The sequence below is a fragment of the Lacerta agilis genome, chromosome 3, assembly GCF_009819535.1.
Source record: "Lacerta agilis isolate rLacAgi1 chromosome 3, rLacAgi1.pri, whole genome shotgun sequence".
NCBI lineage: Eukaryota > Metazoa > Chordata > Lepidosauria > Squamata > Lacertidae > Lacerta > Lacerta agilis.
In genome coordinates, this window is record NC_046314.1 from 116,994,165 (window position 1) to 117,010,161 (window position 15,997).

General features: G+C 51.9%; 1 protein-coding gene across 1 annotated transcript in view; it reads left to right on the plus strand.

The window, feature by feature from the left end:
* Positions 1-13,756, plus strand: part of KIF3C (kinesin family member 3C) — a 34,481-nt gene extending 20,725 nt beyond the window's left edge. The window contains exons 2-8 of the mRNA XM_033145242.1: positions 5,527-5,628; positions 7,375-7,497; positions 8,865-8,983; positions 10,372-10,491; positions 11,399-11,543; positions 12,742-12,917; positions 13,530-13,756. Coding sequence (XP_033001133.1) covers positions 5,527-5,628; positions 7,375-7,497; positions 8,865-8,983; positions 10,372-10,491; positions 11,399-11,543; positions 12,742-12,917; positions 13,530-13,623 — 879 coding nt within the window. The 3' untranslated portion in view covers positions 13,624-13,756. The remainder of the gene's footprint in view (positions 1-5,526; positions 5,629-7,374; positions 7,498-8,864; positions 8,984-10,371; positions 10,492-11,398; positions 11,544-12,741; positions 12,918-13,529) is intronic.
* The last annotated feature ends 2,241 nt before the right edge of the window (positions 13,757-15,997 follow it).

Below are 15,997 nucleotides of genomic sequence, written 5' to 3' on the forward strand. Positions count from 1 at the left end.
CGAAATCTACCTTGTTGCATTTTAAACTCACTGATGCACATCTTTTCTCCGGGAGAGGGGATGAACAGCAATTCCCTGCTTCCTCATCTTTCCATCATCCTTTCATTTGAAAATTGTCAGCATATCTGCACACAGACACTCCTTCTCTGAAGGCGAAATGTTCTCCTGCTCCCTTGATGCAAGAACTCGCTAGAGTCAGCAAATGAAACGGGGCTCATCCGGACGAACTCCTTAATCAGCATTCATCCTGATTTGTTTGTGGAGTAGTTATATGAAATGATCATCCCTCCTCATTTGGTTTGGGGGTCTTATAAGAAAAAATACTGCTCCTTTTCCCTTATGGGGTATTCCGGAGCCCATATAGAGTCCTTAAGTGGGTTCCCTATTGGTAGGAGAAAATAATGATGGAAATGATGCCTTATGAGGAATGGCTTAGGGAGCTGGGTATGTTTAGCCTGGAGAAGAGAAGGTTAAGGGGGGATATGATAGCCATGTTCAAATATATAAAAGGATGTCATACAGAGGAGGGTGAAAGGTTGTTTTCTGCTGCTCCAGAGAAGCGGACACGGGGCAATGGATTCAAACTACAAGAAAGAAGATTCCACCTAAACATTAGGAAGAACTTCCTGACAGTAAGAGCTGTTCAACGGTGGAATTTGCTGCCAAGGAGTGTGGTGGAGTCTCCTTCTTTGGAGGTCTTTAAGCGGAGGCTTGACAGCCATCTGTCAGGAATGCTTTGATGGTGTTTCCTGCTTGGCAGGGGGTTGGACTGGATGGACATTGGGGTCTCTTCCAACTCTAGGATTCTAGGATTCTAACAGAGGCCAACCAGAGAATATTGAGAAGCAAAGCAGCTAGTAAGCCTGATCTTTATTAAACTGTTGCAACAGGGTCCCCGTTCCCCACATGCAGGAGGGAGGAAAGGAACCCAGAACAATGGTGTGCAGGCTCTTATATAGACTTTTGAAATTGCCCACCCTCTGTAGTCCAAGACCACCCCCCAAAACATCACAGGAGGAGGCATCTACAGCAGAAATCCTGCCTGTCAGGATAACTGACAATGGTCACTGATTGCTTCGCCTGGGCAGCCTGGCCATTCTTTTGTGATGGTCAATACTTCAGTTCCTGATTCCAGGTCACAGGCTCACCCTATTAGTACACAAATGCGCCCTTAAGACAGGATTTGTAAGCAAAAAGACAATGGGAAGGTTTTTCCCATCTCCTTCCTCCTTGCAGAGAAATATATTGAGGTCAATTTGTGAGAGTCAAAACGGCTCCAGGATTGCTCTCCTGTACTATTTCAGACACGTGGCTTATATACTTACGTATGGGTTTGCCTTGTACATTTATGAACGTTTATTTTATATTTGGCACCTAAGATTCTTATAACAGAGGTGTTCTGATGTCATCTCGTTACTCCTTTGTTCATCCAACATTTTGCTATGCATTCATTCCCCCATCATTTTCCAAACTGCAAAACATTGCTTTCTTCTTTAAAGTGGATTTGTTGTGCTAAGGCAACAGAGTGCTTTTAATTCAATTGCACAAACCTGTCTTTCTCAGTGTGGGCTTGCACCCCCGCCCCCTGTGAAATACTGACACTCTGCCAGTGTCCTGACTGACTCTGTTCCTTCATACCAGTCATGGCCAGGAATGAGACCTTGGGGTTGCAGCGGATTGCTCAGTGAAGATGTTCCTAGTCTCTGCTTCATGTTTCTTAACCACTTACTGATGCACAAGAGGATCTCTCTTCTCCCATAGCTTACTCAATCTTTGGTGAAGTGCTTTGTCAAAAGCTTTTTGAAAGGCTAATTGCATCACCTTCCATCTATTTGCTTGTTGATGCTCTCAAAGAACCTAAATAGGTTCGTGAGACACGGCTTACTTACCCTTGCTGAAGCCATGCTGGTTCTGCTTCGGCAAGCCTTGTTCTTCAGTATGCTTCATAAGTCTACCTTCAAGGAAGTCTTCCGCCCTGGCTGGGGCTGCTGGGAGTTGGGAGTCCAACAACCTTATGGAGAGCTGCAGATTCCCTTCCTTGGAGTATAGGAAGCTGCTTAGACTAAGGGAGCCTCCAGATTGTCTGTATTTTGTGGGAGCGATTCGGGAGCATCCCAGAACTTTACATGCGTGCATTTAAAGTGGAGTAAAAGCACTCTGGCAGTAAGAGCCGTTTGGCAATGGAACGGACCGCCTGTCTTGGACGCTCCTTCCCTGGAGGTTTTCAAGCGGAGGTTGGATGCCCACCTGCCGGGGCTTCTTCAGCTGCGATTCCTGCATTGCAGGAGGTTGGCCTAGATGACCCTCAGGGTCCCCTCGAGCTTTGCAATCCTATGATTCTGCTATCCCCAGCAACTGGGCTTCTGAGGCAGCCTGGCTGTAAATATAGCCACCCGTGTGGGAAGCCCGTTGACAAAGGCCAGGGTGAAGGGACCTAGAAAGGGGGGGCAGGCTTTGCCCTCCCTTGTATGCACCTGAAAGGGTGTGGGCGATGGTGGCCAGGCTTATCCTCTGCCGGGGAGGGCCTTGTTGATGGGCATGGGGAGGGCATGTTTGCTTTCCCAAGGCCCCTGCGATGTTATGAGAGCTGACAGGGACCTCCTGTGGGAGAGGAGGGAGGGAGGGGGATGTTTTGAGAGGAAGCTGGTGGGCTGCACACACACACACACACACAGAGCTTGGCAGTCTCCGACAAGGACTCTGTCCGATTGCGTGGGTGAGCTGCGGTGCCCTTTTTTGCTCCTCTTCCTCCGTTTGGGGAAAATCCTGGAGTGGAATCTGATGCTCAGTAACCATGAGGCGATTATTTTTCAGGATTCCAAAATATTTGGGGCCAGGCTATTTTGGCACCTGAAGTGAAGAATTCATTACTATTGCCATTACCGATTCATTACATGGTTGCGGGTGGCACTGTGGTCTAAACCACAGAGCTTAGGGCTTGCCGATCGGAAGGTCAGCGGTTCGAATCCCCGCGACGGGGTGAGGTCCCGTTGCTCGGTCCCTGCTCCTGCCCACCTAGCAGTTCGGAAGCACGGCAAAGTGCAAGTAGATAAATAGGTACCGCTCTGGTGGGAAGGTAAACGGCGTTTCCGTGCACTGCTCTGGTTCGCCAGAATCGGCTTTGTCATGCTGACCACATGACCAGGAAGCTGTACGTCGGCTCCCTCGGCCAGTAAAGTGAGATGAGCGCCGCAACCCCAGAGTCGTCCGCGACTGGACCTAATGGTCAGGGGTCCCTTTACCTTTATTCATTAATCTGTGCCCTGCCTTTTTCTCCAAAGAGCTCAAGGTTGCATAGCATGGTTCCCTCTCTTATTTAACCTCAACAACCACCCTGCGAGGTAGGTTATGCTGAGAGGCAGCGACTGGGCCCCCAGGTCACCCAGTGAGCTTCATGGCCGAGTGGGGGATTTGAACCCAGGTCCTAGTCCAACACTCTGTCACTATGCCACACAGGCAGCTGGGGGTCCTCAAGTGGGAAGGAGATGGGCATCGCTCAGTTCAAAAGGGCTTCCTGGTGGATTTTGCCAGATCTCGGCAACCCTCAGTGACGCCACAAGTCCATCCCCTGAGGCGGCCATTTATTTTTATTTTTATATTTTTTAAAAATTGAATTTTTATAGTGCCCTATACCCCGGGGGTCTCAGGGCGGTTCACAGAATTAAATCAAGATATAAAACCACAAAATACATAGTAAAAATAAAAACAACAACCCAATAGCCCCTCTCCCCACAAAAACACCTTTTAGAAGAGCATAGGATGTCAGTCAAATGAACCAAAGGCCTGGTTAAAAAGGAGCGTTTTTGCCTGGCACCTGAAGGTGTATAATGAAGGCACCAGGTGAGCTTCCCTGGGGAGAGCATCCCACAGACAGGGAGCCACTGCAGAGAAGGCCCTGCTCTCGTGTTGCCACCCTCTGGAGGGGGCACACGAAGGAGGGCCTCAGAAGATGATCTCAGGGTCCGGGTAGGTTCACATGGGAAGAGGCTGTCCTTGAGGTCTTGTGGTCCAGAGTTCATTTGCAACCTCTTTGGTTCTGGCCCGTCCTCATTCGCACTTCTTCCTCCCTGCTCCAAAACATCACACCTGATCCCCTTCCTTGGAGGATTTTAAGCAGAGGTTGGATGGCCACCTTTGCAGGGGGTTGGACTAGATGACCCTTGGGGTCCCTTCCAACTCTGCCGTGCTATGATTCTGTGATTTTAACAGTCCAAGCCGAGTGGCTTTCTTCAGCCCACATCTTCCCTAGTTCTCTGCCCATGGAATCCTGACACCCCTGAGTTGCCCCAACTCAGAACCCGAGCTTTCCTTTGCAAAGAAAACAACTTCTCTGCACCTCATCAATGGACAGAGAGCGCCAGGGGGCAAGTTCACATGCTCCAGCCAGATTCCCCTCTGTGTGTGGGGGGGGGGTGTCTCATTGGGGGCTGGTTTCTCCATGGAAAATCCCCAGTCCCTGACTGCCTTGAAAGCCACTTGCCCGCCAGCCTTCCAGCTGGGGGCTTCCGCCGCTGGGGTTTGTGTGGGGAGGGGGCTGCTCTGGGCAAGAAGGGAAGGGTGCCTTGCAAGCTGGGGCTGCAGCTGTCCTGCAGGCGGCGGCGGCAGCTGTGGAGCCTGACAGCAGTGCGGAAGGGAGGAAGGAAGGGAGGGAGGACAGACGCAGAGACGTGGTCCTGGCCGTGGGCCAGCCCAGCGTGGGATGTGTCAGCACCAAGGCCTGGGAACAGGCACCCAAGGGGGCACGGTGCCCACAGCTCCTTCCTTGCCAGAGGTCGGCAAGCCAGCTGGGCATGCCCTATGTATGGAGGACGGTGGCTGGGGGCATTCTTGGGCTTTGCCAGCCCTTTTTCACAGCTCTGGAACCCGGTGCGGAGAAAGGCGGAACCACGAGGTCCTCTCCTCTGTTTCCAACCCTCTTACCTCCCCACCAACACTTGGCTGGTCTTCATAGGCAGGAAATCCCCACGCTCCTGACGGATGCCGATGGAAGGTCACTGCAAAACCCTCCAGGGATCTTCCCTGGGCAGCTTGTTTTGCTGAGAACTCTGCTGACTGAAGTCTTCGCCTTGTTTTCGTTGCATCTTGTATTTTGTGTGTTTCTTCATCAGGGGTCACCGCACAGGTGCTGTTGAGATGCCACGATTCATCCCTATCTTACTTACTGTGTTGGGATCGTAAAATCATAGAATTGTACAGTTGGAAGGGACCCCCAAGGGTCATCTAGTCCAACCCCCTGCGGTGCAGGGTTTCAAATCCTGCTTTGCTTTGGTGTCTCAACAGCCTTGTAAGGCTGGATGCTCTCTTTTCCCTCTTACATGCCAAAAAGGAGCCTGGGGCCAGACTGCAAGGCCCAGCAGCTCCCCCACACTGGTCCATGGAAGCCATCTGCAAACCACGGCTTCAGGTCCTGTTTGCTTGCTTTTGGTGGTAAACAAAGCATAGTTCAGCTGCTGTGTGCGCGCACAGCACTTAATACTAAGCCGTGGCTTGATAAACCATAGTTTTCCTCCTCCTTCCTTTCTCCAGGCGATGGAGAGCAAGTTGCTGATTGGCGGAAGGAACATCATGGACCACACCAACGAGCAGCAGAAGATGTTGGAGCTGAAGAGGCAGGAGATTGCAGAGCAGGTAGAGAGATGGGCGGCGGCGGGGGGGGGGAGCAGGGCCAGTAACAACCCCTCCTGCCTTTCCTCCCCTCTGCTGTCTGATGAATGCGGCCCTCACCAGCCCACTGCAGCCATAGCTGGCGGCCCTTTAAAACACTCCTGTCCCCTTCCTTCCAGGGCTCTGCAGGAGAGAAGCAGGGCCTGGCTGCTGGGCTGCAGTCCGCAAGCCCTTGACGGCGGCCATCTGTGGCCGTTGGGTCCCCAGTTTGCTCCCCTTCTTGTCGGCTGCAAATCTGGTGTCACTCCCCCAGGAGCGTGGCCAGGTGCTCAGGACACCTTGGTGTAAAGCCAGCATATGCTGATGCCAAGGAGATGTCAAGTGAGCCCAGGTCATCTACAGCAGGGGTGGCCAATTCCCAAGAGACTGTGATCTACTTAGAGAATTTAAAATTGTCAATGATCTACCCCCTTTTGGGGGGTTCAGGTCAAAGTTGTTGAGCTTTTTGGGGGAGGAGGAAAGCCCTGTTATTTAGGCATTCAGGTCAAAGTTGTTGTTGAGCTTTTTTTAGGGAGAAGGGAAGCCCTGTTTTGGGGGGGGGTGCAGGGAAAAAACATTGAGCTTGTTTTAAGGGGAGCCAAAATTGTTGAGCTTCTTTGTGGGAGCCAGTGATCTACCAGTGATCTACCACAGACGTCCACTGATCTACTGGTAGATCCCGATCTACCTGTTGGACGTGTCTGATCTACAGGGCAGGAAAGAACGGGATTAGCTCTTTATTAACAGAAAATAGCTCGTCTTAATCCAGCTGAGCTGTTGCTGAAACTGACCACTGGCCCTGCCCTCCCCCCTCTAGCCTCTCACTCTGGACCCCTCCCAAGCGGACAAAAGTTGTGTCCAGAGGGTGAGATCCTCCTCTGGGCCTGTCTTGCCCTTTGCTCAGCAATGTGCAGGATGCTCCTCGATCGGGGTTTCAGGGGGGGAAGAGAGCCAGTGGGGCTGAGACTGCCCTCCTCGGACTCGTCTCTGTCTGAGTCTGCACTCACCCCGCGACTCTCAGCCTCCAACCCTGTCCTGGAAGGGTCTCTTTCTCCTGACCCCTCTTGATCACCCCACCCCCACCCCGCTTCTCGAATCTCCCAGCTTGTCCTTTCCCCAGGCTGCTCCTTAGTGTCCCACCACCAGGGTCCGGGGCCTAAGACTTCTTCTGTGTCCTCCCTGCGGGGCTCTCGGGTGGGAGGCCCCCAGTGGCATAGCAATGGTGGGGTGGTGGGGGCAGTGCGCTCCCAGTGCCACGTCTCCGGGGGTGACAAGGCATGTGGTTTGCCGGCGCTGGTGCTCCACCACCGTACAAATGGTGCCGGGATCCTGGCACTGTCTGTACAGCGCTGGAGCGGTGCCGCCAGCAACCCACTACATAGTGCGCATGGATGCTGCCCATGCGTGCTATGTAGCGACTTGATGCCCCTGGGTGCACATACCGGCAATGTTTGCCACTCCAGGTGCCCAAGCGGCTTCCTACGCCACTGGAGGCCCCACCCCTCTTCCTCCTCCCCCCCCCCCAGGCCCTGACAGCTGATTTGTGGGCAGGTGAAGTTTGCAGGTGGAAGGGTGCCTTGCAGCACACCCAGCCCCACCCCACCCCGGCCGAGCAGCGTGTTTCAGAGCAAAAAGGCACGAGGGGCGAGGGGTCGCAGGTGGGGGGTGGGGGGTTCAGCTGAGAAGCCCCTGAGCCGCGCAGACTAAGGCTTTGCTGGGCTCAACCCACAGAAGCGTCGGGAGCGCGAAATGCAGCAGCAGGTGCTCTTGCGGGACGAGGAGACCATGGAGCTGCGGGAGACGTTCACCTCCTTACAGCAGGAAGTGGAGATCAAGACCAAGAAGCTGAAGAAGGTGAGAGGCTGCCAAAGGGGGGGGGGAGCGTGGGCAGAGGGGCAGCGGGAGAGGGGGGGGGTCCGTCCTTCTCCGTAGCTGCAGTCCGAGGCACAGCGCCAGAGCCCAGGGATCGCTTGCCAGGGATCGGGACCCAAGCCAGAGACAAACATTTTTTTTTTTAAAAAAAAGTTTTTTATTTGTACTTTTCCAATTTATACATTTCATTAGTTTTACAATCCACTGAACATTTCAAAATTTGACTTCCTTCCCCCTCTTTCTGCGGTTCCTTACATTTATTTTTAAATACCTTCTGCATATCCCAATTAATTTTAACTTGCTCATTTAATTATCTACTGTAAATATATACTCTTATAAAACTGCAGGTTGTAGCAATAATCCTGCCAATGTTTTATCTGTTTACAATTTATCTGTAAATATTGAATAAACCATTTCCGTTCTTTTATAAAAAAAAGTTTGTTATTTGTTTGTTATTTCTTATTCCTCTGGTACCGTAAGTTTTGCCATTTCTGCATATTCCATAAGTTTCAGTATCCTTTCTTCCTTTGCTGGGACTTCTGCTTCTTTCCATTTCGGGGCAAGTGACATTCTTGCCGCTGTAATAGCATACATAAATAAAATTCTATACAATTTAGGTAGTTCTGTCCCCATAATTCCCAAAGAAAAGCTTCTGGGTTTTTTTTTAAAAAAATAAAAGTTATTTTGAACATCCTTTTCAATTCATTATATATCATTTCCCAGTAAGCTTTAACCTCATGACAAGACCCCACCACATATGATAAAAAGAACCTTCTTTCTCTTTACATTTCCAACACTTATTTGATTTAGATTTATACATTTTTGCCTATTCACTCGGTGTTAAATACCAGCGATATATCACTTTCATATAATTTCCTCTTAGACAATAAAATGCTGTAAATTTTATATCCATATTCCACAATTGTTCCCGTGCTTCCATGTGAATATTATGACCAATATCTATTGCCCAGTGTATCATTGAGGATTTTACTTGCTCATCCTTTGTCTCCCATTCCAATAATATTTTAGACAACACTTTTACATTGCATTCCAACAGGTCTCTCTCCAGTTGTGATATTTGTTCCCCAAACCCTCGTATCCTATCTTTCTTAAATACTTCATTCAAATGATGATATTGTAACCATGTTGTTAATTTCCCGGGTAATTCCTTAAGTTCTTTTAATTCATACTATCCTCCCTCTTGTTTTAGTAAATTTCTGTAAGTTGTCCGCCCTTCCATCAGTTTGGTCTTCAGTGCCCGTAGCGGCCCATTGGACGGGCCGTCGGGTGGCAGTGGCACAACGGCCGTTCCCCTAAACGAGCGATGCCCCTTTTTCTCGCCCCGGCAGCTCTATGCAAAACTCCAAGCTGTGAAGGCCGAGATCCAGGACCAGCACGACGAATACATCCGCGTGCGGCAAGACCTGGAGGAGGCACAGAATGAGCAGACGAGGGAACTGAAGCTCAAGTGAGTGTCTGGCAGGGCTCAGCCGGCAGCAGCAGCAGGGGGAGCCCAGCCCAGGAGGAGCCCAGGCTAAGATTGCCCCCGCCTGACCTCCCCCTGCTGCCCCTGCCACTCTCAGGGGCTGCTGGTCTGGAGGCCTGAGGGGGTGGGCAAGCATGCCTCCGACTGGGGGAGCCAAGCCAGAGCCAGCAGCTTTTTAGGAGCAGGTGGGACTCTACAGTGGTCCCTTGGTTCTCAAACGCCTTGGAACCCAAACACTGCAAACCGGTTTGCAAACTTTTTTTTTGGAAGCTGAATGTGCTCCGTTTTGAGTGTTATGCTTCCGATTTGAGTGCTGCACTGAGGTCTGTCTGTTTTTGCTGTTTACTTTGCGTTTTTGTTTTTGTGGCTCTTTTTTGTTTTGTTTTTGTGACTGTGTGGAACCCAGTTCAGCTACTGATTTGATTGATTGATTGATTGGTGTGACTCCAGTACATTGTTTACTGCTTTCATTTTATGGATCAATGGTCTCATTAGATAGTAAAATTCAGGTTAAACTGCTGTTTTAGGCATTGTTTCTAAAAGCCTGGAACGGATTAATCCGCTTTGCATTACTTTCTATGGGAAAGCGTGCCTTGGTTTTGGAACGCTTTGGTTTTGGAACGGACTTCCTGAACCGAGGGACCGCTGTATTGGCCCTTTAGCATTATCTGAGCCCCACACTAAGCTGGACACTGCAGTATCTCGTTCTGGCCACCTATGGTGGGGGCGCTGGAGGGCAGCAGGTGCCCAGCCAGTTGATCCCTCCCTGGCGTGAGGAGGAAGTCGAGTGGGTTGACTTGTCACCTCACCTTGCTGGGCCCTGGGATGAGATGTCAAGGGCTCTGAGAAGCAGCATTGGGATGGGGAGAGTCGGGTGTCCCTGGAGGGGCAATGAAAAGAGAGGGCTCCAGAGGAGGGGTCCGTAGGAAGGACTCGAAGGAAGGCGGGGGAGCCAGCAGGATCCCGAGGGGGGGGCGATGCTGCTTTGAAGACCAGGTTGACGTCTCAGTGCAAACGGGGTCAAACTGGTTTTGCACAGCTCCTTGGAAGGGATGTCCTAAAATGTGAGGACACGAGGAGAGCCTGGCAGCTGGATCTGGCCCCTCTAGTCCAGCATCCTGTCCTCACAGTGGCCAACCAGATTCCTACACTGGTATGACCAGTTCACACCTTTCAGAACAAATGATGAAATAAATCCACTGTCGCTCACTTACCCACCCACCTCTTTCCACCAGCCCCCCAGGCTGTCCCTGCCTTCTTTTTCCAGCCGTGTGGGAATAAATAAAACTATGAAATCCCCCCGTGGGCGGACCCCCGCTTCCCTCGGCAGCCTGCCTCCTGCTGACGCTGCCCGTTCCATCTTTGCTCAGGTATCTGATCATTGAAAACTTCATCCCCCCCGAGGAGAAGAACAAAATCATGAACCGCCTTTACTTTGACTGCGAGGAAGACCAGTGGAAATTCCAGCCCTTGGTGCTAACGCCAGGAAGGTGAGTTTCTGAGCCCTTCGGTGCGAGGAGGGTCTGCCGACAAGGGCAGAATAATAATAATATAATAATAATTTTGTATTTATACCCTGCCCTTCCCTGCCAAACCGGGCTCAGGGCGGCTAACACCAATAAATTCACAACAAAAACATAAAGCTGCTGTCTGCCCACGCAATTCCCCCCCCCTCCACAAAAAAACCACCTGGGTTCCTCAGCTAGAGCCATGACAGTTGAGCAGATATCAAGTTCATCTACATTTGTAGCCCAGACAGTAGCCCAGACGAGAGGCACCTATGAGGACTGCCAGGAAATGCCAACTCTAATTATGATTATTGTAACAAAATAGAAAATTCTTTCCAGTAGCACCTTAGAGACCAACTGAGTTTGTTCTTGGTATGAGCTTTCGTGTGCATGCACACTTCTTCAGATCATGATTATTGTGATTATTATATTTATTTACATTGCACCTTTACCCCAGACTGGGACTCAGGGCGGCTTTCCTCTCCGGGCTCAGGCTCACGAGGAGACCTTCCCAGAGCCAAAGAGGATGTGGGGAGGGTCTCTTCGCAAGCCACGCACCACTTCTGGATTCCCAGCGCCATGCGAGTGTGCGGTCGCATGCAAGTAGATTGCATGCAAGTGGGGGGGGGAGCTGCCTGCATTCTCATTTTGTATTTTTTTCTGTTGTGAGCTGCCTTGGGATCTTTGGATGAAGGGCGGCGTACAAATTTAATAAATAATAGCAAAATCATTAGATGGGGCAAGGTGGAAGGGGAATCCTTTGCCCAGCAACTCAGGCACAAGGTGGCAGAGATGGGCCACGCATTAAGCTTTGGATCAATGCTGATGATCCTGAGCCCAGCCTACGCCCATTCTCCATTCTTGAAAACCAATCTCTTTGCAGCAGCAGCAGCAGTGGGAGCGGAAGCAACAGCCCCAGCACCACCACGGCCACCCAGATGAAGAAGCGGCCGACCTCCGCCGTGGGCTACAAGAGGCCCATCAGCCAGTACGCTCGCCTGGCCATGTCGATGGGCTCCCATCCTCGGTACCGGGTGAGCCGAGAGGACCTCAGAGGAGGGGAGGGAGGGAGGGAGGGAGGGAGAAATGGGGCCTGGGGGAGGGAAGGGGACCCTGAGATGACCAAACTTCCTAGTCGCAAAGCGAGCACCGCCCAGATGGACTGATGGAAAGGCAAGAAACATCTACGAGGCAGCCGACAAGATTTTAAAATCCACAACACAAAAGTAAATAGCGATCAAAGCCGAGATAAGAATGCAGTAAGATAAATAGCAGGAGGCAGTTGAGAACTTGTGAGGTTCATTGGCTTGGAACTGCCAACGTCCCAGAAGTTGGGTTAGGGGTAGGGGTTAGGGGTCAGGGTCAGGAGATTAGGGTTAGGGTTGGGGTTGGGGTTAGGGTTGGGGTCAGGGTCAGGGGATTAGGGTTAGGGTTAGGGTTGGGGTTAGGCACACTTCTGAAGAATTTTTTATTTTATTTTGTTTTGACTATGGCAGACCAACACAGTTACCTACCTGTAATTTTGATGGCGCAAAGTCATCTCAGGGAACTCTGTCCATCTCAAATTTGGAGGAAGGTTCATATAGATTTGTAGGGACACCATCTCCTAGGGCTGTGGCTACAGCAAATATGCTTCACACAATGGTCTTTGTTGCCACAAAGGACTCACAATCTAGGCTAATTCATAGGGAATTAGCAGAAGGCAAAGGTTATCAGTGTTTCTTTACCTTCAAGATGATTTGGGGAATCCTTTCTTTCTTTCTTTCATTTAACAAAACATTTATTATTATCTGTCAAATATCTGTCTCCTTTTTCAAGTTACATTTTCTACAGATCAGTTTCATTTGTTGAGACATTAGTGTTACTTTAGGAAGAAAAGGGGGGAAGAGGTGGAGGGGGCCATGATGAGTGAAAAATATGTAAAATAACTAAGCAAGTATTAGGGAATCCCCTTTCTAAATCTCCTTCCTTGGAGGGTATTTTTTTTTTTTTTAGCAGAGGCTATCCATCAGGGATGCTTTAGTTGTGATTCCTGCCTTGCATGGGGGGGGGTTGGACTAGATGACCCTTCTAAGGGGTCCCTTCTATTTCTACCATTCTGTAAATCAACGAGAGGACAAATCTCTCTTCATATTTTTTGTGGATGTGTTGCGTCCACCCTTGCCTGCTCCACCTCCTTGGAAAACTGGCCTCTCCTTTCTGAATTTCCTCCCTTCCCTCATTCCATCACAGGCTGAGAATATCATGTTCCTGGAACTGGATGTCTCCCCGCCGGCCGTCTTTGAGTTCGAGATCACACGGGACCCGAGCGAGCACGACCCACGGGCCCTGTATCTGGAGAGGCTCATGCGCCTCGACAGCCTCCTGGAACGACCGGCGGCGTCGCGAGTGCGGAAGTCGCGGTCTTGGTGAGTGAGAGTGAGTGAGAGAGAGAGAGAGAGAGAGAGAGAGAGAGAGAGAGAAGTGATAGAGAAGGTTTTGTGGAGGGCTCATCTGCACAGTTGGAAGTGAATTTGAGGTGGAGACATTTTCCCACCGGGAGCCTAGAATCTGGTGCCACTGGAGAGGCTCAAAGGCATGGCATTAGCCAAGTAAGGAGGTTAGGAATGGGCCGCAGAGGCTGAGGAGGGCTGCTCAATGCAGTGGTCACCCAGGACCGGTATTTGATCTGTTCAGCTACGTGCCAGCCAATCAGAAGAGCAGGCTGGGAGTCAACCAGGCCCTGGGATGCCCTGCATAAACAACAGAGAACAATGGGATGACGTCATGCCATTTTCCAGATTTTGGGGATTAATGGCTGTGAGCGGAGATTTCCACTATGTCCTCTCTCTCTCCAAACTTCTCTCTGGCACCTGAGAAGTTAAGGCTGCGGAGTCTGGAGGGGCTGTTGGTCTGCCCTGGGTTCTTCCGCAATGGGAGGGGAAACTTGCTTGAGGGACACGGGGCATTTGGGCAGGGAGGGAGGAAAGAGGGCAACGCGGCCCCTCACTCCCCCCCTCCTTCTCCTCTCTCTCCTCCAGGTGCCAGGCTCCCCGTTCTCTGCCATCGTCGACGACGCACGTGTCGCTTGCCTCCAGCTCACAGAACGCTGCCACAGCACTGGCTCACGAGTAACAACGCCCCGTTGGCCCTCCCTGGCCCTTCCTTTCGCACATGGAGTATGAGGCTCCTTCTCCCGTCACCTGCTGCCTCGGAGGACACGTGGTCCAGGGAGGGGGGGGGGTCCCCCTGCACTAACTCTTCTTTGTCCGTAGCTACTTCTTGTGTGTGTGTGTGTGTGTGTGTGTCTCTGTGCATCCATACGGGAGGATGGCTCTGGGGGGCCCGCCCCCCCTGCCCTCTCTGGACCTGTCGCTCTATTTATTTAACATATTTATTTATGATGTGTCTTTGTACGGATGCGGGGTGGGGTGGGGTTCTTCTTTTGGGCGTCCTCAGTGCCAGCTGCTCCCCTGGCAATGCTGAGGCAGCCTGGCACCACGCACAACCTTCCTAGAAGGCGGACTCTTGCTTTTTCTTCAGTACGGACACCTGTTTGGGGCAAGCGGAGCCCAGACCACCTGCACTCGGCTCCCAGCCCCCTCTGCTTCCCCCCCCCAGCCTCGGAAGAAGTCGCTGTCTCATTGCAGTGTCCCCTACGAGGAGCGTTGGGTCGGTGCTGGCAGAGCTTGGAGGCAGGATTCGACCTCCCTGCCTGCCACGGAATTCTCTCTGTTCTCGCACCAAGACCACCGGCTCCGCCTCGCCTTCTGTTCACCCCGCCAAAAACACACACCAAATGGCTCCGTGCTGCGCAGCGAGAGCCGGAGGACTGATTTATGCAAGCAGATCTGTGATGCTGTGAGACCTTCTCACCAGCACCAGTTAGAGGCCACGTGGCTGCCCCCCCCCACCCACTTGACCCACCAAGTGACTGCAATGGCCAACATGGTCGGGATGTTGCATATTCCCTCTCCAGGACAGGAATCGTCCATGTTCTGACTGGGAAGAGACGTCCTGAAGTTAAGAACCAATCATGTGCCTCACATGGGGAGAGAGCAGAGGGAAGGGCGACTCTGGAGTCTGACTGCAGCAGCAACGGGGACAGGGAGCTTGGATGCAGCGGCCAGCCTTTGGGCAAGGACCTCCTGGGGGCCACGTTGAGGTCAGGAGAGGAAGGCAGAGAAATCAAAGAGAAAGGGAGAGGGCATGGTGGAATAAACACCCCACCACCACCACCACCAAACCAAACCCTCGCGCCCCCTGCCTTTCCCTCATGTTCAGTGTCTCTCTTCCTAAGTTCCCCTTTGCCCTCTAGTAAGATAGCTTTGTGGCTTCCCCTAAAATTGGCCTGGGAGAGGGGGAGGGATTTCCTAGAAATAAGCAAAACTCTGGGTTCATCCGCTTTCTCATGGGGAAAACCACTCTTTAGCGCTCAATCGGAGCCAACGGCAATCTTCCTGTTCCGATTTAAGGCTAAAGAGAGGGAAAGGAGTGGGGCAAGGGGGAAACGGCTTTCCCGTCACGGGGCAAGCCGAAGTGTGGATGAGCCCTCTCTCCGGGGGAAGCTGCATTTAGCTAGGGGAGATGGAGAGCGCTTGCTGCTTGGCGTGATAGCTGCCAGCACACCGTTGCCACCAATCCTGGCGATGCTGCTCACAAACAGGTGCCTAGGACTCAGCCATGAGCGGCCACCATGGGCAGCAAACAGGGAACGGTGTGAGGGCATGAGAGCAAAGGCGATGGGGTGGCCAGGAGGTCAGGGGGAAAGGTTTGGCAAGCCACCTTTCTTTGAGAGAGGCAAGTCACAGAGTTTCGCAGTGCTATGAATGATCTGCTCTGTGCCTGCTGCAGCTTTTGTAGCAGAAAGACTCTTTCGCCCTCCACGGTCCAAGACCAGAAACCGGAGGAAGGAAAAAGGAGGCACTTTGTGAAAAGGCGGCTTTGGCACTGAGCTAGGGTCCGGGCCGTGGCTCAGTCGGCACAGACGCCTGCTCTGCGTGCAAAAGGTTCTGGGTTCAGTCCTTGTCATCTCCAGGGAGGGCTGGGAAAGACCGCAGAGAAACCGTGGACAGCCAGGGATGCCAGTTGATGAAGAAGTGGTCTGATTCTGTCGACGGCAGCTTCTGATGTTCCTAGCTGGGCAGTCCCACGAGGTCAGCCTGAGAGAGAGCGCAGCTGGGAAGGGGGTCCAGTCTGGGGTGGGGCTACAGATCCCCCTCGGTCAGCCCCACTCCCCGAGTTTCCTTCTCCAAAGTCTAGTCCTGGCCAAGGATTCTGTGGCTTCCTCGTCTCTGGTTTACTCTGGAGCCAGCCCCAAATCACCTTAAGTCCCTGCGACGGCTAAAGGGAAGGTAGCAGGACAAATTCTTGCCCCCCATATGAGACTTCTCTTGAATGAAGCAGGGATTCTGATCCATGCCGGGTGGTTGTGCGTATGGAATTTGGCTGAGGGTCGTTCCAGGGGGCAGAACAGCAGCAGCAGCAGTTATTCGCAACTCCTGGATGC